Here is a 21,495-nt window from a genome sequence, read left to right on the forward strand (position 1 = left end):
TTAAGCGGAGGCCCCGCCCACAGGTGTGACTCCAGCGTCGGGAAAAGGAGCGCGCGCGGCGCGGTCACGTTTGTCTCTTTGCTTTTAACTTTTTTTTTAATGTTTTTGTTGTCGGGTTCGGACTTGCGGGTCAGGCTTTTTAATCGGTTATACTGTTTCGTGGGCTCGTCGTGGATCTTCGTGCAGGTTTGATTCGACAGAAAATTAACTCTTTTGAAAACAAACATGAGTTAAATTAGCAATTATGTGTTTCAAACTGCTGTTTATACACCAGGAAAAAAATGACGTTATTATGTTTAGAGGATATATTCAACTCTACATTAAAATAGAAAAATAATCAAGAGTTGTAGCGTTTCTTCTTCTTTCCTTTCCACAGGTTGATGACGACAGGCGCCATCTTGTCACCCACAGAGTCGTCAGACTTTGTAGAACAAACGTACCTTTCTGGCACAATAACGCCGCTCTGTGCTCGTCATCTTTTAGATTAAAAATCCTAAACAATTAAAAGCGTGATCACATGTGAAAATGATCTAAATGGTCACTGTGCTGGTGGTTTCACCTGGCTGTGGACACGCCCACTAGGGGGTGGCCATATTTATTTATTTATTTATTTTTAATTTCAAGTCGCACACACCTTCATTTTAGGAGAAATGGTGAAGAAAACGTTAAAATTTCATGAAAATCCATCATGTCTAAGTGGTCTCCCAAGGCCCCACTGTTTTTTGCAAAGTTAGAAATTTCAGCGAGTCTCATCCAGAATAACGCCAGTGTCATTACACTAAAGATTTCTATCCTTTCAATTTGACTAAATTTAACCTTTGATCAATATAATCAAGAACAAAATGCATCAGAACCAAAATATGATGAACATTTATTGATTTAATTATATCACTTTCTACAAACAGATACATTTTCGTTAATACTATTACACAAGTATTAGTTATTGAACCAGTATAGGTGACAACATTAATAATGTAACAAATCAGACTATTGTTGAAGAAATAACATGAAAGAACGATTTTTGTAGTACATTAATATCTAAAATATAGGAAAACTGTTTCAATGCTGAAAGAATCAAAGAGTTTAAAGTTACTCTTAGCGTCAGTCATAATATGAGAACAACAGTTAAAGGAAGGGTTTGGGATTGTCTCGAGTTCAGACATGTAATCAAAGTAAGTAAGTGAGTAATCAAACAGGAACAGACTGAATTCACATGAGTTGTTGCATCTGTTGAGACGAGTTTTCAGTGGTGCTCAACCACCTGGTACAGCAGCTGCTGGTCACTTTTAATCAGGATTTGATTGAAATCAGCTGTGCCGTTTGTAGAACTCTGAAAGAACAGTTATCAAATGTTTTAGATTATTACAATAAGCATAAGTGATTGTATACTAAGAATATTATTATAATTTGTAGTTCACACTAACATTCTGAAGCACTGAACAATTTAGTAGTGTTCAATGATTAAGTATGATATCAAATACAATATGATATTCATGTGGACACGCCCACGTTTCGCCTCGCTGTGGGACACGCCCACACTTTGCCTGGCCGTGGGACACGCCCACATTTCGCCTGGCCGTGGGACACACCCACATTTCGCCTGGCTGCAACAGGTTGCTATTGAGAGAGGTGGGGATGGACTGGTTTGTTTGTGTGACTGGTTGCCATCCAGGACCTGGGGCGAGTCTGTGGCAGATGTAGTGGACTGTTTGAATTAGTGATGAATTAATTTGGTTATTTTTCTGATTGTTATTTAGTTGTCAGATTCTGTTCCTGTGATTCTGAACTTTATCTTTGGCTCAGAATTATTGTCATCAAAATCAAATGTGTTGTTTTTTTGTTGTTGTTAAAAATTCTTAGAATTAAAATTAAAGTAGAAGAATTGATAGTTTGGTGTGTGCTGAGTCACTGATCTAGCCTGGTGGCACCGTGCGGTTGGACCGGTTGGACCGGTGCTGAGCCGCTCCCTCAGAAACTCGTCTCCCATCGGAGAGTTTTCTGAACGTACACTTAGTGCTGTTTGAGTTAACAGGATGAATAAATTGATTTGTTTTGACCGTGTTGAGTTTGACTTCCAAAATAAAGGTCAAACGAGGTCAACATCCATCGTGTGACCCCGTAATGTCAAAGTGTGACAGATGGTACACATGATTCTTTTTTAAAAACCCGGATAATCTCTGTGTTTTTGAGTGTCGTCCTGCCAGGCTGCAGCTGACACTGTACACTCTGTTTCTGTCACCACTGACTGAGACTTATTGTATTTGTGTGATTCCTTATCACTGTTGTGGGTTTTTTTTCCCTTTTTTGCTTCTTTTCTCTGCAGCGTTTCCATCAGATAGGCGGCGCTAAAGGCCACACCCACCATGCTGAGGCGGCTCGATAAAATTCGTTTTCGTAGCCAGAGGAGAGATGACTTCCTGGACCTGGATGTGCCTCTGAACACCTCCGACACCGACTGCACTCAGGAGGTCCAGATGAATCCTGAGGCCTCTGATCCAGATGAGCCGATGGAGGCGGACTCTCAGGTACAGACACACCCACCATCTGCTTTGCCAGGAAGGCGTGGCCTGGAGAGTGGGTTCTCATTCAGATCTACCCCCGAAAGCACAGTTTGAGTATTAGTGGTGACACAAGCCATGAGTGGTGGTGTCTAAGATCACAGTTGGTCCATAGGGAACGCTCCGACGGGAACGCCCCGACAGGAACGCCCTGACGGTGAACTGCAGACTAACAGCAAAGTTCACAAAAGTGAAGTTTGGAGTCATGGAGACTTGTTTCGAAGGTGATAACTGCATTAATTTTTATGCAACTGTGATAAAAATCACAGTTTGAGTAGAAGAAATGCAGCTGTTGCACACTTACACAGCCTCTTTCTTCTTCTTTCAGCTGCTCCCATTAGGGGGCGCCACAGCAGATCAGTCGTCTCCCTCTCACCCTGTCCTCTGTATCTTCCACTGTCTCACAAACCACCTGCATGTCCTCCCTCAGCACATCCATAAACCTCTTTGTCCTCCTTCTTCTCCACTTGCCTGGTGGCTCCATCCTCAGCATCCTTCTCCCTATATACTCTGGATTCCTCCTCTGCACATGTCCAAACCATCTACTGATTGGACATTTTCCAAACGTGATGCTATGATATTAGGCAGTCTAGCTCCGAGTTCAGTCATAGTTGAAGAGTCGAAGTTGCTCTATCTATGTTTGCAGACAAGATGGCGACGCCTTCCCCAGTAGAGTGAAGACCATCCGGCATCAGCAAGTTACAGCGGCCCCAAAATGAAGCCAGTTATCAATAAAGCTAAAGCCTTGCTGTCTCCAAAATGCGCCAGCCACCTATTTAATGATGTCAGCCTGCTGAACGCCTCATCAGTACCCCGGGAGAGGAGGGGACCAGAGACTATTAATCGATGCCGACACATCTTTCTGGGAAGGTCACAAGTCCTCTCTATGTCCATTTTTGTGACCTCTGAGTGCTTCATCCTGATATCATTGGTGACAACGTGAATAACTATGTGACTATATCTCATGTCATGTTACTTTGTCTGTCTTCCCTTAGTAGTACAACTCCTGGCAAAAATTATGGAATCACCAGCCTCGGAGGATGTTCATTCAGTTGTTTAATTTTGTAGAAAAAAAAGCAGATCACAGACATGACACAAAACTAAAGTCATTTCAAATGGCAACTTTCTGGCTTTAAGAAACACTATAAGAAATCAGGAAAAAAAAATTGTGGCAGTCAGTAACGGTTACTTTTTTAGACCAAGCAGAGGGAAAAAAATATGGACTCACTCAATTCTGAGGAAAAAATGATGGAATCATGAAAAACAAAAGAACGCTCCAACACATCACTAGTATTTTGTTGCACCACCTCTGGCTTTTATAACAGCTTGCAGTCTCCGAGGCATGGACTTAATGAGTGACAAACAGTACTCTTCATCAATCTGGCTCCAACTTTCTCTGATTGCTGTTGCCAGATCAGCTTTGCAGGTTGGAGCCTTGTCATGGACCATTTTCTTCAACTTCCACCAAAGATTTTCAATTGGATTAAGATCTGGACTATTTGCAGGCCATGACATTGACCCTATGTGTCTTTTTGCAAGGAATGTTTTCACAGTTTTTGCTCTATGGCAAGATGCATTATCATCTTGAAAAATGATTTCATCATCCCCAAACATACTTTCAATTAATGGGATAAGAAAAGTGTCCAAAATATCAACGTAAACTTGTGCATTTATTGATGATGTAATGACAGCCATCTCCCCAGTGCCTTTACCTGACATGCAGCCCCATTGTTGTGTGAAAGTGTAATGACACGGACCCACAACAGGGGGTGTAAATGAACGGTCAATGGAAATAAAGAGTAACACTTTTAATGTTGTGAAATGTGCACAGCGGATATAGATACGATTCAATACTAAAGTCAATTTATACAGTTGGTGTCGTGTGGGCAGGCTCGAAGATAGGTGACGCCTGTCCAGATAGGAGTCGGGACCCACACGATTTCCACCGCCAACGGATCTGGAGCACATCGGAGCCGCCAAGTCCAGAGTCCCCAGGTGGCCACCGTCTCCAGCTGTCAGATCGGGTACTGCTGGCAGGAAGCAGAAACAGTCAAGGGTGGGTGTGTGCACACACCCAGCAAACAGTAAGCAGAGTTCAGATGAATAAGGGAGAAAAACACCACCTCCCACTCTCACAATATCCACAGTCGTGCAGATCCAAAATCACACTTAACAGCTGAGGAGCGGAAACGCCAACTCCTCCTGACCAGCTGCAAGTGTATTGAGATACGTCTGCAACTCAGAATATAGATTACAGCTTTTCGAGCTTAGCAGCAAAGTACGTTGCGACAATAAGCTTAGCTGAATAAGACACAAGACGGCTGAGAGTTTACCTGAGTACCTCAAAAGATTTCTCGGCAAGGGTGTGGTGTCTTCTCCCGGCTTTTATGGATGACTAGATGAGATGATGAGTGACAGCTGTCAGGGTTCCTGTAACTCCTGGCGAAGAACTGCGCCCTCTGGTGCCTGAAGCCCGTCTACAGGCAGAGCGCCCTCTGGTGTTGGCCAGCAGTACGTCCTCTTCGGGCGGCCCACATAACAGGACCCCCCCTCAACGGGCGCCTCCTGGTGCCCGACCAAGCTTGTTGGAGTGTCAGGCGTAGAAGTCGGTCAGGAGGGCCGGGTCCAGAATGAAGCTCCTCTTCACCCAGGAGCATTCTTCGGGTCCGTATCCCTCCCAGTCCACCAAATACTGGAACCCCCGGCCCCGTCGACGGACGTCCAGAAGCCTGCAGACGGTCCACGCAGGCTCACCATCGATGATCCGGGCAGGAGGCGGTGCAGGTCCGGGAGTGCAGAGGGTGGAAGTGTGATATGGTTTAATCCGGGACACGCGAAAGACTGGATGACTGAGGACTTTGATGATAGGAAAAGGTCCGACGTATCTGTCCTGCAGTTTATGGGAGTCCACCTGCAGAGGGATCTCCTTAGTTGACAGCCAAACCTCCTGCCCGGGCTGGTATGCAGGGGCCGGGGAACGCCGGCGGTCTGCATGGTCCTTGGCCCTCGTCCGGGCTGTCGGAACGGCAGAGCGGACAGTGTGCCATACCCGACGGCATCTCCTGAGGTGGGCCTGGACCGAGGGGACCTCAACCTCTCCCCCCACGGCTGGAAACAACGGGGGCTGGTACCCCAAACACGCCTCAAAGGGGGAGAGGCCGGTGGCAGATGAGACCTGACTGTTATGGGCGTACTCGATCCAGGCCAGGTGTTGACTCCAGTCCGTCGGGTGTGCGGAGGTGACACACTGCAGAGTCTGCTCCAGGTCTTGGTTCGTCCGCTCTGCCTGTCCATTGGTTTGAGGGTGGTACCCGGACGAGAGGCTCACGGTGGCCCCCAGTTCCCTACAGAAACTCCTCCAGACTTGCGAGGAGAACTGGGGACCGCAATCCGAGACTACGTTCGTGGGGATACCATGCAGACGCACGACATGGTGGACCAGGAGGTCTGCAGTCTCCTGGGCCGTCGGGAGCTTCGGGAGGGCCACGAAGTGGGCCGCCTTGGAGAACCGGTCCACTATCGTCAGGATGGTCGTCATACCTGGGACGCAGGGAGACCCGTGACGAAGTCCAGGCCTGTCCAGGAGTCCTTGGGCCTTCTTATGATCAGTCTTGCCCCTGGCACAGGTGGTGCAGGCCTGGACGTACTCCCGGACGTTGGTTTCCATTGACGCCCGCACCCTTGGGTGACAGGCGAGCTTCGAACCGTGACAGAAGGTGTCTCCACTCCTCAAGAGCCTGTTTCACTGCCAGTAGTTCCCGATTGCCGACGTCATAGTTCCTTTCAGCCGGGGTCAACCTGCGGGAATAGTAGGCACAAGGATGGAGTACCTTATCGGACTCCCCACTCTGGGACAGCACGGCCCCTATCCCTGAGTCAGAGGCATCCACTTCGACAATAAACTGGCGATCAGGGTTAGGCTGCACCAGAAGTGGTGCAGTCGAGAACCGATGTTTCAACTCCTTGAACGTGGCTTCGCACTGATCCGACCAGGTGAAGGGGACTTTAGTGGAGGTCAGGGCTGTCAGGGGGCCAACAACCTGACTGTAGCCCTTAATGAACCTCCGATAGAAGTTTGCAAAACCGAGGAACTGTTGCAGCTTCCTACGGCTTGTTGGTTGGGACCAATCTCTCACCGCCGCAACCTTGGCCGGATCAGGGGCGACGGAGTTGGAGGAGATTATAAACCCCAGGAAGGACAAAGAAGTGCGATGGAATTCACACTTCTCGCCCTTCACAAACAGCTGGTTCTCCAACAACCGCTGCAGGACCTGACATACATGCTTGACATGGGTCTCAGGATCCGGGGAGAAGATGAGAATATCGTCCAGATACACGAAGACGAACCGATGCAGGAAGTCCCGCAAGATGTCATTAACCAAGGCTTGGAATGTCGCGGGCGCATTGGTGAGACTGAACGGCATGACCAGGTACTCAAAATCACCTAACGGGGTGTTAAACGCCGTCTTCCACTCGTCTCCCTTCCGGATCCAAACCAGGTGATACGCATTTCTAAGATCCAACTTAGTGAAAATTTTGGCTCCATGCAGGGGTGTGAACACCGAATCCAGTAGGGGTAACGGGTATCGGTTGTGAACCGTGATCTCGTTCAACCCTCTGTAATCAATGCATGGACGGAGTCCGCCATCCTTTTTGCCCACGAAAAAGAAACCAGCACCCATCGGGGAGGTGGAGTTCCGGATCAACCCGGCAGCTAACGAGTCCCGGATGTAGGTCTCTATTGATTCGCGTTCCGGACGTGAGAGGTTGTACAGCCTGCTGGACGGGTACTCAGCGCCCGGTATCAAATCAATGGCACAATCGTACGGACGGTGTGGGGCAACGTGAGCGCCAGATCTTTGCTGAAGACGTCAGCAAGATCATGGTACTCAGCTGGCACTGCCGTCAGATTGGGTGGGAATAAGACACAAGACGGGTGAGAGTTTTACCTGAGTACCTCAGAAGATTTCTCGGCAAGGGTGTGGTGTCTTCTCCCGGCTTTTATGGATGACTAGATGAGATGATGAGTGACAGCTGTCAGGGTCCCTGTAGCTCCTGGTGGAGAACTGCGCCCTCTGGTGCCTGAAGCCCATCTACAGGCAGAGCGCCCTCTGGTGTTGGCCAGCAGTACGTCCTCTTCGGGCAGCCCACACAACACCCATATCATCAATGACTGTAGAAATGTACATGTTCTCTTCAGGCAGTCATCTTTATAAATCTCATTGGAACGGCACCAAACAAAAGTTCCAGCATCATCACCTTGCCCAATGCAGATTCGAGATTCATCACTGAATATGACTTTCATCCAGTCATCCACAGTCCACGATTGCTTTTCCTTAGCCCATTGTAACCTTGTTTTTTTCTGTTTAGGTGTTAATGATGGCTTTCGTTTAGCTTTTCTATATGTAAATCCCATTTCCTTTAGGCAGTTTCTTACAGTTCGGTCACAGACGTTGACTCCAGTTTCCTTCCATTCGTTCCTCATTTGTTTTGTTGTGCATTTTCGATTTTTGAGACATATTGCTTTAAGTTTTCTGTCTTGACGCTTTGATGTCTTCCTTGGTCTACCAGTATGTTTGCCTTTAACAACCTTCCCATGTTGTTTGTATTTGGTCCAGAGTTTAGACACAGTTGACTGTGAACAACCAACGTCTTTTGCAACATTGCGTGATGATTTACTCTCTTTTAAGAGTTTGATAATCCTCTCCTTTGTTTCAGTTGACATCTCTCGTGTTGGAGCCATGATTCATGTCAGTCCACTTGGTGCAACATCTTTCCAAGGTGTGATCACTCCTTTTTAGATGCAGACTAACGAGCAGGTCTGATTTGATGCAGGTGTTAGTTTTGGGGATGAAAATTTACAGGGTGATTCCATAATTTTTTCCTCAGAATTGAGTGAGTCCATATTTTTTTCCCTCTGCTTGGTCTAAAAAAATTAACCGTTACTGACTGCCACAATTTTTTTTCTTGATTTCTTATAGTGTTTCTTAAAGCCAGAAAGTTGCCATTTGAAATGACTTTAGTTTTGTGTCATGTCTGTGATCTGCTTTTTTCTACAAAATTAAACAACTGAATGAACAACCTCTGAGGTCGGTGATTCCATCATTTTTGCCAGGGGTTGTAGTTACATAGTTTATTTGAATATGTGTATAGTACACAAGACAAGACAAAACAGAATCATTACTACATAAAGAAAGTACATATTCAAAAAGGAATGGGAAGAAGTATAAACTTATTAGTCCCATCCCTTTACTCTGAACTTACAATGCAACTATATCATCATTCGGTTCGTTGGATACAGTGTTGGTCCCACTTCTGCAATTTATATATTTCAAAAGTTCCAAGCTACAATTTATACTCATTTATTTGTGAACATTTCTTGTGCTTTCACAATGCCAGTCAACGTTTCTATAATTTACACAAAGAAACTCCAACATTCATTTGCATCATTTAATAAGACAAGTGCAACAGGGTTTCTTCTATTGCTCAACTCTCGAAGATGTATTAGTTCTAAATTGCTTCACTGTATCGTGACAGAATCACCTCTTTAAACTTCTTTTTAAACCTTCTCATGTGTGGACACCCTCTCAGCTCTTCACTAATTGAGTTCCAGAGCTTCACACCACAGACTGAGACACAAAAACTCTTTCTGGTAGTGAGAGCTCTGGCATGTTTGAATTTTAGTGCACCTCTCAGATTGTATCCCTCTTCTCTCTCCAAAAACTGTTTTTGAACATTATCAGTCAAGATATTATTTTTTGCTTTATGAATTATAATTACAGTTAAGTATTCTACCAGATCCAAAAATTTCAGTATTTTAGATTCAAGACACAGATGATTTGTGTGGCTCCTGAAGCTGACATTATGCATAATCCTAATGGCTCTTTTTTGAAGACATACCAAGGGCTGTAAAGCCATTTTATAGTTGTTCTCCCACACTTCAGCACATTAACTTAAACAGGGTAAAACCAATGAACAATACAATAGATGTAATGATTTTTTTGTCAAGCACACATCTTGCTTTAGCTAACAGTCCGATGCTTCTTGCAAGTTTCGATTGCACATATTTGATGTGTGCTTTCCAAGAAAGCCTCTCATCGACCAATACTCCTAAGAACTTTGTTTCTTTAACCCGCTCTATATTGCAGGCATCTAACACGACCTTTATTTCAACATTTATCTTCTTATTACCAAATATCATCATAGTTGTTTTGCTTAAATTTAGAGATAATTTGTTCCTCTTAAACCAAGTTTGTATTTTTTTCATTTCTGATGCAACATTCATCAATAAATTTTGTAAATTAGCATTTGATAAAAATATAGTTGTGTCATCTGCAAACAACAGTAGCTTCAATAATTTAGATACACTACACAAATCATTGATGTACAAGATGAAAAATTTTGGTCCCAATACTGACCCCTGTGGGACACCGCAGGGAATCCCTTCTGCAGCGTCAGCACCCTAAGATGAGATGCAATGTCGGGAGCTCTGGCCCCAGGAATACATTTAACGTCAGCCGGCGTCTGTAACCTGACTTTGCGGGTGATAGAATCCCCTATCACTAAAGTCCGGTGTTTCGGCCTGGAGACAGGAGTGGAAGTCACTTGTGGGCTCAGAGAATTCACATCTGGCAAATCCAAGGGGGAGAACCGATTCACAATTCACACTGGCGAGTGTGATCGGGGTGCCACAACCGGGCACCAAGCCCTACAGAGCTTCCTCCGCCTAGCCACAGTCCGAAAGCCGTCCTCCACAGCCAGCGTTTCCAGCCTGATGCTAATGGGCTCGCTAGCCGGCCCAGCACTAACGTCCTCTGGAGTGCCCGTAACATCTAACTCCACTGAGCTAAGAAGCTGCTCTAACTTATGGACACGGCTCTCGCCACCCTATCTTCCAACATCACGCAGGATTTATGTAAAGTATGAAGTAATGTGCAAAAAAGTAGGCTTCTGTGGCTGTGACTGGAGAAATTGTGCACAGTGCCAAGCTTTGCTCAGTGGTTATTGTGGCTTTTTTTTCTGATCCCACAAAATGATTTGATCTCTGGCTCTTGTGATCTGTGGCACCCGAGTAATCGATCATCAGATCTGACTTGCTTTAGTAATGAGGTGTGTGTGTGTGTGTGTGTGTGTGTGTGTGTGTGTGTGTGTGTGTGTGTGTGTGTGTGTGTGTGTGTGTTTTGATGCACCAGGTGGATTCTGAAGCCTTTGCTGACATCTTGCAAGATGATCCAAACTCTGATCTGAATGAGGTCAAAGGTCATCTGGAAATTGCCTTGTGGGAAAAGTTGTACCTACGTAAGTCATGTGACTTTAACCGCTGTGCGAGGTTGTGTGTGTTTGTTTGTTTTGTGTAGATAAGGTGGTCCGCTGCTGAATGATCCGTCATTCTGGATTTTATCCGGTTTTATTCCAGTTCTTCACAGATGATGATGTTGGTTTTCGTGACGTTCTTTGTCTGGATCCGGAGCTCGTTTGGTTTTTGTTGCCCGCTGCTACACTCAACAAAAATATAAATGCAACACTTTTGGTTTTGCTCCCATTTTGTATGAGATGAACTCAAAGATCTAAAACTTTTTCCACATACACAATATCACCATTTCCCTCAAATATTGTTCACAAACCAGTCTAAATCTGTGATAGTGAGCACTTCTCCTTTGCTGAGATAATCCATCCCACCTCACAGGTGTGCCATACCAAGATGCTGATTAGACACCATGATTAGTGCACAGGTGTGCCTTAGACTGCCCACAATAAAAGGCCACTCTGAAAGGTGCAGTTTTGTTTTATTGGGGGGATACCAGTCAGTATCTGGTGTGACCACCATTTGCCTCATGCAGTGCAACACATCTCCTTCACATAGAGTTGATCAGGTTGTCAATTGTGGCCTGTGGAATGTTGGTCCACTCCTCTTCAATGGCTGTGGATATTGGCAGGAACTGGTACACGCTGTCGTATACGGCGGTCCAGAGCATCCCAAACATGCTCAATGGGTGACATGTCCGGTGAGTATGCCGGCCATGCAAGAACTGGGACATTTTCAGCTTCCAAGAATTGTGTACAGATCCTTGCAACATGGGGCCGTGCATTATCCTGCTGCAACATGAGGTGATGTTCTTGGATGTATGGCACAACAATGGGCCTCAGGATCTCGTCACGGTATCTCTGTGCATTCAAAATGCCATCAATAAAATGCACCTGTGTTCTTCGTCCATAACAGACGCCTGCCCATACCATAACCCCACCGCCACCATGGGCCACTCGATCCACAACATTGACATCAGAAAACCGCTCACCCACACGACGCCACACACGCTGTCTGCCATCTGCCCTGGACAGTGTGAACCAGGATTCATCCGTGAAGAGAACACCTCTCCAACGTGCCAAACGCCAGCGAATGTGAGCATTTGCCCACTCAAGTCAGTTACGATGACAAACTGGAGTCAGGTCGAGACCCCGATGAGGACGACGAGCATGCAGATGAGCTTCCCTGAGACGGTTTCTGACAGTTTGTGCAGAAATTCTTTGGTTATGCAAACCGATTGTTTCAGCAGCTGTCCGAGTGGCTGGTCTCAGACAATCTTGGAGGTGAACATGCTGGATGTGGAGGTCCTGGGCTGGTGTGGTTACACGTGGTCTGCGGTTGTGAGGCTGGTTGGATGTACTGCCAAATTCTCTGAAACGCCTTTGGAGACGGCTTATGGTAGAGAAATGAACATTCAATACACGAGCAACAGCTCTGGTTGACATTCCTGCTGTCAGCATGCCAATTACACGCTCCCTCAAATCTTGCGACATCTGTGGCATTGTGCTGTGTGATAAAACTGCACCTTTCAGAGTGGCCTTTTATTGTGGGCAGTCTAAGGCACACCTGTGCACTAATCATGGTGTCTAATCAGCATCTTGATATGGCACACCTGTGAGGTGGGATGGATTATCTCAGCAAAGGAGAAGTGCTCACTATCACAGATTTAGACTGGTTTGTGAACAATATTTGAGGGAAATGGTGATATTGTGTATGTGGAAAAAGTTTTAGATCTTTGAGTTCATCTCATACAAAATGGGAGCAAAACCAAAAGTGTTGCATTTATATTTTTGTTGAGTGTATAAGATGCTCTCGTGTTTTACGCTGTGATCAGCTCCAGCATGGCGCTGTGCCCCGTGGAGCTCCATGTTAAAGTTCAGAGGAGCAGAGAGCAGTCGGGGAAAAAAAACGGCTGTTAAAGACTTCAGTGACATTAGTTCTTAGTCTTTCCACATGTTTTGCAGAGTGGCTGTGTTCATATTGTTTTACTGAATGAGTTCTTTTTTGGGTGGTTGTGTGTTTTGGAGGCGGGGTCTTGAAAGAAGGCACTTTAAACCATTTATGGATTTTTTTCTTATGTTTATGTTTTTAGTTCTGTTTTTAAATTAAATTTTCAGTTCAGTGAACATTCAGTAAGGTATATCTTCTATTTACATTCCAATTCTAAGGTACAACTCCACGAGTGTTTACTAAAGTATATTGAAAAAAGAAGAGAAGAGCCACTTAGATACCTGGTCTTGAGAACCAGGATGGTACTGTAATGACCTTGAAAGCTGAAGTTATATTTAAAGAAAATCTACTATTAAAATGCAAGTTTTTAAAAAAATGCATCCTCTTTCAAAAATCACTGAGAATTTCTTATTTGTTTTTAAACATGTAAGGCAGCAGCTTTTAAAACGTGTTGAGTGTGTGATTTAAAGTCGGTCTTTCCATGTGGTCATTTTTTAGAAATATATAAAATGTATCAGGTGTCCCAAAAAATATGCAACATTTCAGCAGCTTGATGTGTCTTTGTGTTTGTCGGCTGAGACGTGTTGACAGACGTGTCATTTCCAGGAAACATCTTACCGCCATTTGAGCCAAAGCCTCCAGGTCGTCGGGTTTGTTGGCTGTTGTCAGCTCAGTCTTGAGTCGGGTGTAGAAGTGTTGTGGGAGAGTTACTTAGTCATCTCCAGGACCTGCTTTGAAGTCCTCTGCCCTGGAACGATCCTCTGTCATCCACAGACTCTTTGTGTCTTCACAGCTGAAATGCGTGAATCAGTTTGTTGTTGTTCTCCTTTTAAACTGCGTCAGCTGATCTGACGACGGTGTTGCGATGCTTCACTCTGCTTCAGAGGAGGAGCTGAGGAAGCTGCAAGAGGAGATGAACGTGGACCTCCTGAAACAGGAGCTGGAGAAGGAACGCAGCCGACGGCTGGAACTCGAACTCAAGATGAACCAACTCCTCACATCCAGGTGACCTGCAGGGTTTTTGTTCTGTGGTCGACACGACAACTTACAGACTGTGTAATGATAATAATAATCATGGTGACGGTGATAACTGTGGATGTCTCAGTCTTGTTGTATACAACCAGAATTGATCTGATCAAGGCATTGACGGTTGATCAGTAAATTAAGCGTGAGACACCAAATACGTGTGCCTTCCCTCTGCTTGGCTTTGTGTTGGTGATGTCGGGGACCAAACGGCGCCACGATGCACATTTTAAAAGCACTTTTTTCTCTGCTTTGCTTCAAATACAAAACAAGTCCATTTTATTCACACAGATGATCAACAGTCGGTCTCACTGTATTTCACACTGCTTCAAATACACACCAGCTGTGTTTCTGATGGACCTTATGTGTGATATGACCTTTTTTGACCAGTCACTTGAGTAGCCGTTTATTTACAGAGCATTCAGAAAGTATACCCAGCGCTTTGCTTTATCCACATTTTGTTATGTTACAGCCTTATTCCAAAATGGAAAAAAATCATTTTCCCCTCAAAATTCTACTCACAACACCCCATATTGACAACATGAAAAAAACTTTTTTAATTTTTTTGTAAATTTATTTAAAATAAAAAAAGAAATCACGTACGTAAGTATTTAAGCCTTTGCTCAATACTTTGTTGATCCTTTTTAGAAGACACGGGATCTTATTCAACTGCTATGCAGATGATTGCCAGATTTATTTGCCAGTGGCTCAGAGGGATGGTCACTCATTCAAATGGCTCCTGGCGTGTTTAGAAGATATTAAAGCCTGGCTTATAATGAAAACAGAGGTGGTGGTTTTTGGACCTAGTAGTCTTTGTGAGCCCCCCTCCATTGATTTGGGACCCCTGGAAGCACATTTTAAACCTGTTATTCTTGGTTTAAAGATGGATGGTGATCTTAAATTGGACAGTCAAACTGCAGCAGTGGTGAAATCTGTTTTTTATCTCTTGCTGCATTTGGCAACACTGAAGCCTTTTGTTTCCAGGCAACATTTTGAGATGGTTGTTCACGCTTTTGTGTCATCTTGTCTGGATTACTGCTCTATGTGGGAGTAAATCGGCCGTTTCTCTCCCGTCTGCAGTTGGTCCAGAATGCTGCGTCATGGCTTTTGACAGGAACTTGGAGGAGGGAGCACACGACTGCTGTCCTGGCCACACTTCACTGGTTGCTGGTTCATTTTAAAATTCTTACGTTTGTTTCTAAGTCCCTCCATGGTCTTGCTCCATTGGACCTCTCTGGGCTTTTTCAGGTTAGGGTTAGTGCCTAGGTCAAAGAGACGGGGCTTCCTCTGCTGTGGCTCCCAAACTGTGGAACAACTTGCCTCTGGGTGTTAGGGCGGCACCCTCATTGGTCATTTTTAAAGTTAGTTTAAAAACGTATCTTCATTCCTTGGCTTTTGACACAAACGAGGCTGAGTTTGATTATGTTTTAAATTGCATTTTAGTGGTTCTTTTTAATTTTATCTTCTTGTGTTTCAATTTGTCTTATGTTTGTCAGCGCTGGCTGTTTTAAGGTGCTTTATAAATAAAGTTGGTGTGGTATGGACCTTTTAGTCTTGCATCTTTGGGCAGTTTGGTCCATTTCTCTTTGCAGCACCTCTCAAGCTTGGATCAGCTTGGATGCAGCCATTTTCAGATCTCTCCAGAGATGTTCAGTCGGATTCAGATATGTAGACAGGTGTGTGTCCTTCCAAGTCATGACCAATCAGGTGTGTGTCCTTCCAAGTCATGACCAATCAACTGAATTGACCTCACGTGGACTCCAGTTAAACTGTAGAAACATCTCAAGGATGAACAGTGGAAACAGGAGGCAATTTTGAGCTTCATGGCAAAGCCTGTGAATACTTATGTATGTAAATGAACTGCATTTATATAGCACTTTTCCATCTGCATCAGATGCTCAAAGTGCTTTACAATAATGCCTCACATTCACCCTGATGTCAGGGTGCTGCCATACAAGGTGCTCACTACACACCGGGAGCAACTAGGGGATTCAGGACCTTGCCCAAGGGCCCTTGATTTTCAGGTCAGGCTGGGATTTGAACTGAGGATCCTCTGGTCTCAAGCCCAACACTTAACCACTAGACCATCACCTACATGTGATTTCTTAACTTTTTTTTTTTTAATAAATTAGCAAAAATCTCAAAAAACCTTTTTCATGTCATCATGGGGTGAAAATAAATTTCCTCCATTTTGGAATAAGGCTGTAACGTAACAATGTGGATAAAAGGAAGCGCTGTGAATACTTTCTAGACGCACTGAATTAAAAAAAAATTAACAACTTGTTCTTGTCTGTTTTCCTCTTGTTCACAGAGACAGTACAAGTCCACCTTTGGAGATATTTTAATGTCCAACAATAAGAATCACAGTCAGTTATTGTTTTTAAGGAACTAAAACATGATTGAGTCACAGTTGGGTTTTGTAGTTTTATCTCTACACTCATGGAATTGATGAGATGCAAACAAAAATCTGTAGACTTAATTTTTAAAATGAATACAAACAATAAGAAGAAGTTTGGATTGAAGGTGTTCTTTTTCCTTTAAAGTCTGTCAGAGCTGTTGAGGTAACAAACACAATAAACTGACTTTAATGTCTTTGACTTTATATGTTTGCATCCTGCTCTTTAATATTGAAAGTGTTTGTGATCAAGTCTCTGTACTGGCAAACGCTCAGTATTAAATGACACCGATGTGATTGGGAAATGAATTATAATAAGGGGAGGTGATGGTCTAGTGGTTAAGTGTTGGGCTTGAGACCGGAGGATCCTTGGTTCAAATCTCTGCCTGATTGGAAAATCACTAAAGGCCCTTGGGCAAGGCCCTTAATCCGCTAGTTTCTCTTGGTGTGTAGTGAGCACCTTGTATGGCAGCACCCTGACATCAGGGTGAATGTGAGGCATTATTGTAAAGCGCTTTGAGCATCTGATGGGGATGGAAAAGTGCTATATAAATGCAGTTCATAGAATGAAGGAGTCTTCAACCTTCATTTCTTTGTTTAATCTTTGGATCAAACGGCAAACTGACTCCTTGTTTGGGGTTATGGAAGATGAGGTATGTGGACCTGAGCGCACCGAGTGTGGGTGTCAGGAAGCTGGAGATCCGGTTCCGTTCCAGCTGGTGGATGAGCTGGGAGGGGACAACAGTGTTAAAGTCTACAACGGGCGTCCTCACATACGTGTCCGTCCCCTCCAGGTGCATCAGGACAGTGTGGAGAGTCAGAGACGTGGCATCATCTGTATGCTGCCGTATTTCACCGGAGCCATGACGCGGATGAGGATTTGGATTTTCACATGATGACATATAACTGAAAGAAAACACCAAATAAGAACAAGACCAGAAATAAAAAAAACAAAAACTGAATTCTGTACAACACCACAGTTGACTGTTTCAAATGTAACCCTGATGTCCGGCAATGGAAACCCGGACACGGCAGAGAGCAGCACGGCCTGGGGGACTCTGCACAACTCCAGAAGATGATTCTGGCAAATATTTTAGCAGTTTGAGCAAATTTTCACCAAAATGTTTAAGTGTCAGATTAGAGACGGGCAGTAAGTGGAACCAGAACGTTAAACAAAAGTCATGAGTAGAATTCACTCATTCATCGATTCCACTCAAATTTAACAGCTGGTGTAATTTAAAGAACTCGCGTCACTAAAAACAGTCTGAAGGAACATTTGTGTTCCGTCTCACACGCATTGTTTTCAGCATCATGTTTGTTTACTGTGTGTGTTTGTTTGTTTGTTGTACAGACTTGAAGACACGCCTCCTTGGCCAGCTGAAGACATGCCTCCTCCTCCACCTGCAGTCTGCAGTAAAGGTTCTGAACACTGATACAGCTGATTATTTTAATTATTGATCTGTCCTTGCATTATTTCTGTGATTGATTGATCCAGGATTAAAGATCTCAGATAATGTGGGCAGTCCAAAGTTTTGCCTGTTAGGGTGAAGACAGTTTTGTGGGCAATCTACGAAGAACCACACAGGTGATAGAGGGCGGTATAAGGATGTAAATGGCAGCATGTAAATGAGGAATTTGTGTTTATGGCTGTAAGTGCAAATTTAAATTCAATCAGCCAATTGCTGGAATGCGCTTTTCCTACAAACTCTGCCACATGACCAAGCGTGTTCATGTGCTGGTAATTAAAAGAAAAAGAAAAATCTCCCATTTTAGACACTAAATTCTTGTTACATCCACAGTGTTTTAGCAAACAGGCAAATCATTATCCTGTGTTCGGCCAGTGGAACACGTGCAGACAGCTGTGCACATATAGACAGCTGTGCGCGTGCAGACAGCTGTGCGCGTGCAGACAGCTGTGCGCGTGCAGACAGCTGTGTACATATAGACAGCTGTGTACATATAGACAGCTGTGTGCGTGCAGACAGCTGTGCGCGTGCAGACAGCTGTGCGCGTGCAGACAGCTGTGCACATATAGACAGCTGTGTACATATAGACAGCTGTGCACATATAGACAGCTGTGCACATATAGACAGCTGTGCGCGTGCAGACAGCTGTGCGCGTGCAGACAGCTGTGCACATATAGACAGCTGTGCGCGTGCAGACAGCTGTGCACATATAGACAGCTGTGCGCGTGCAGACAGCTGTGCACATATAGACAGCTGTGCACATATAGACAGCTGTGCACGTGCAGACAGCTGTGCACGTGCAGACAGCTGTGCACGTGCAGACAGCTGTGCACGTATAGACAGCTGTGCACGTATAGACAGCTGTGCACATATAGACAGCTGTGCGCGTGCAGACAGCTGTGCACGTGCAGACAGCTGTGCACGTATAGACAGCTGTGCACGTATAGACAGCTGTGCACATATAGACAGCTGTGCGCGTGCAGACAGCTGTGCGCGTGCAGACAGCTGTGCGCGTGCAGACAGCTGTGCACGTATAGACAGCTGTGCACGTATAGACAGCTGTGCACATATAGACAGCTGTGCGCGGGCAGACAGCTGTGCGCGGGCAGACAGCTGTGCGCGGGCAGACAGCTGTGCGCGGGCAGACAGCTGTGCGCGGGCAGACAGCTGTGCGCGGGCAGACAGCTGTGCGCGGGCAGACAGCTGTGCGCGTATAGAAAGCTGTGCGCGTGCAGACAGCTGTGCGCGTGCAGACAGCTGTGCGCGTGCAGACAGCTGTGCGCGTGCAGACAGCTGTGCGCGTGCAGACAGCTGTGCGCGTGCAGACAGCTGTGCACATATAGACAGCTGTGCACATATAGACAGCTGTGCATATATAGACAGCTGTGCACATATTGACAGCTGTGCGCGTGCAGACAGCTGTGCACATATAGACAGCTGTGCACGTGCAGACAGCTGTGCGCGTGCAGACAGCTGTGCGCGTGCAGACAGCTGTGCGCGTGCAGACAGCTGTGCACATATAGACAGCTGTGCGCGTGCAGACAGCTGTGCGCGTGCAGACAGCTGTGCACATAGAGACAGCTGTGCGCGTGCAGACAGCTGTGCGCGTGCAGACAGCTGTGCGCGTGCAGACAGCTGTGCGCGTGCAGACAGCTGTGCGCGTGCAGACAGCTGTGCGCGTGCAGACAGCTGTGCGCGTGCAGACAGCTGTGCGCGTGCAGACAGCTGTGCGCGTGCAGACAGCTGTGCGCGTGCAGACAGCTGTGCACATATAGACAGCTGTGCACATATAGACAGCTGTGCGCCTGCAGACAGCTGTGCGCGTGCAGACAGCTGTGCATATATAGACAGCTGTGCACATATTGACAGCTGTGCGCGTGCAGACAGCTGTGCACATATAGACAGCTGTGCACATATTGACAGCTGTGCCATTGTCAATTGTCTTCCGGGGGCCAGAGCAGGCGACATCGAAGGACATTTGAAATTGCTGGCTAAGGCTAAGCGTAAATTTGGTAAGATTGTAATTCACGTCGGCAGTAATGACACTCGGTTACGCCAATCGGAGGTCACTAAAATTAACATTGAATCGGTGTGTAACTTTGCAAAAACAATGTCGGACTCTGTTGTTTTCTCTGGGCCCCTCCCCAATCAGACCGGGAGTGACATGTTTAGCCGCATGTTCTCCTTGAATTGCTGGCTGTCTGAGTGGTGTCCAAAAAATGAGGTGGGCTTCATTGATAATTGGCAAAGCTTCTGGGGAAAACCTGGTCTTGTTAGGAGAGACGGCATCCATCCCACTTTAGAGGGAGCAGCTCTCATTTCTAGAAATCTGGCCAATTTTTTGGGATCCTCCAAACTGTGACTGTCTAGCGTTGGGACCAGGAGGCAGAGCTGTGGTCTTATACACCTCTCTGCAGCTTCTCTCCCCCTGCCATCCCCTTATTACCCCATCCCCGTAGAGATGGTGCCTGCTCCCAGACCACCAATAACTAGCAAAAATCTATTTAAGCATAAAAATTCAAAAAGAAAAAATAATATAGCACCTTCAATTGCACCACAGACTAAAACAGTTAAATGTGGTCTATTAAACATTAGGTCTCTTTCTTCTAAGTCCCTGTTGGTAAATGATATAATAATTGATCAACGTATTGATTTATTCTGCCTAACAGAAACTTGGTTACAGCAGGATGAATATGTTAGTTTAAATGAGTCAACACCCCCGAGTCACACTAACTGTCAGAATGCTCGTAGCACGGGCCGGGGCGGAGGATTAGCAGCAATCTTCCATTCCAGCTTATTAATTAATCAAAAACCTAGACAGAGCTTTAATTCATTTGAAAGCTTGTCTCTTAGTCTTGTCCATCCAAATTGGAAGTCCCAAAAACCAGTTTTATTTGTTATTATCTATCGTCCACCTGGTCGTTACTGTGAGTTTCTCTGTGAATTTTCAGACCTTTTGTCTGACTTAGTGCTTAGCTCAGATAAGATAATTATAGTGGGTGATTTTAACATCCACACAGATGCTGAGAATGACAGCCTCAACACTGCATTTAATCTATTATTAGACTCTATCGGCTTTGCTCAAAAAGTAAATGAGTCCACCCACCACTTTAATCATATTTTAGATCTTGTTCTGACTTATGGTATGGAAATAGAAGACTTAACAGTATTCCCTGAAAACTCCCTTTTGTCTGATCATTTCTTAATAACATTTACATTTACCCTGATGGACTACCCTGCAGTGGGGAATAAGTTTCATTACACTAGAAGTCTTTCAGAAAGCGCTGTAACTAGGTTTAAGGATATGATTCCTTCTTTATGTTCTCTAATGTCATATACCAACACAGAGCAGAGTAGCTACCTAAACTCTGTAAGGGAGTTAGAGTATCTTGTCAATAGTTTTACATCCTTATTGAAGACAACTTTGGATGCTGTAGCTCCTCTGAAAAAGAGAGCTTTAAATCAGAAGTGTCTGACTCCGTGGTATAACTCACAAACTCGTAGCTTAAAGCAGATAACCCGTAAGTTGGAGAGGAAATGGCGTCTCACTAATTTAGAAGATCTTCACTTAGCCTGGAAAAAGAGTTTGTTGCTCTATAAGAAAGCCCTTCGTGAAGCTAGGACATCTTTCTACTCATCACTAATTGAAGAAAATAAGAACAACCCCAGGTTTCTTTTCAGCACTGTAGCCAGGCTGACAAAGAGTCAGAGCTCTATTGAGCTGAGTATTCCATTAACTTTAACTAGTAATGACTTCATGACTTTCTTTGCTAACAAAATTTTGACTATTAGAGAAAA

The 21,495-nt window shown here is 45.0% G+C and overlaps 1 protein-coding gene across 3 annotated transcripts in view; it reads left to right on the forward strand.

The window, feature by feature from the left end:
- The first annotated feature begins 20 nt into the window (after window positions 1-20).
- LOC117516385 (GRAM domain-containing protein 4-like) overlaps window positions 21-21,495 on the forward strand; it is a 99,569-nt gene continuing 78,094 nt past the window's right edge. The window contains exons 1-6 of one of the 3 annotated variants that reach the window (XM_034177362.1): window positions 21-186; window positions 377-436; window positions 2,324-2,525; window positions 10,751-10,856; window positions 13,698-13,818; window positions 17,583-17,650. In XM_034177362.1, the coding sequence (XP_034033253.1) occupies window positions 2,364-2,525; window positions 10,751-10,856; window positions 13,698-13,818; window positions 17,583-17,650 (457 nt within the window). In that variant the 5' untranslated portion in view covers window positions 21-186; window positions 377-436; window positions 2,324-2,363. Of the gene's footprint in view, window positions 187-376; window positions 2,526-10,750; window positions 10,857-13,697; window positions 13,819-17,582; window positions 17,651-21,495 lie in introns of all 3 variants that reach the window. The other 2 variants (XM_034177360.1, XM_034177361.1) reach the window with 2 other exon arrangements.

Source organism: Thalassophryne amazonica, chromosome 8 (genome assembly GCF_902500255.1).
Source record: "Thalassophryne amazonica chromosome 8, fThaAma1.1, whole genome shotgun sequence".
NCBI classification, from domain to species: Eukaryota; Metazoa; Chordata; class Actinopteri; order Batrachoidiformes; family Batrachoididae; genus Thalassophryne; species Thalassophryne amazonica.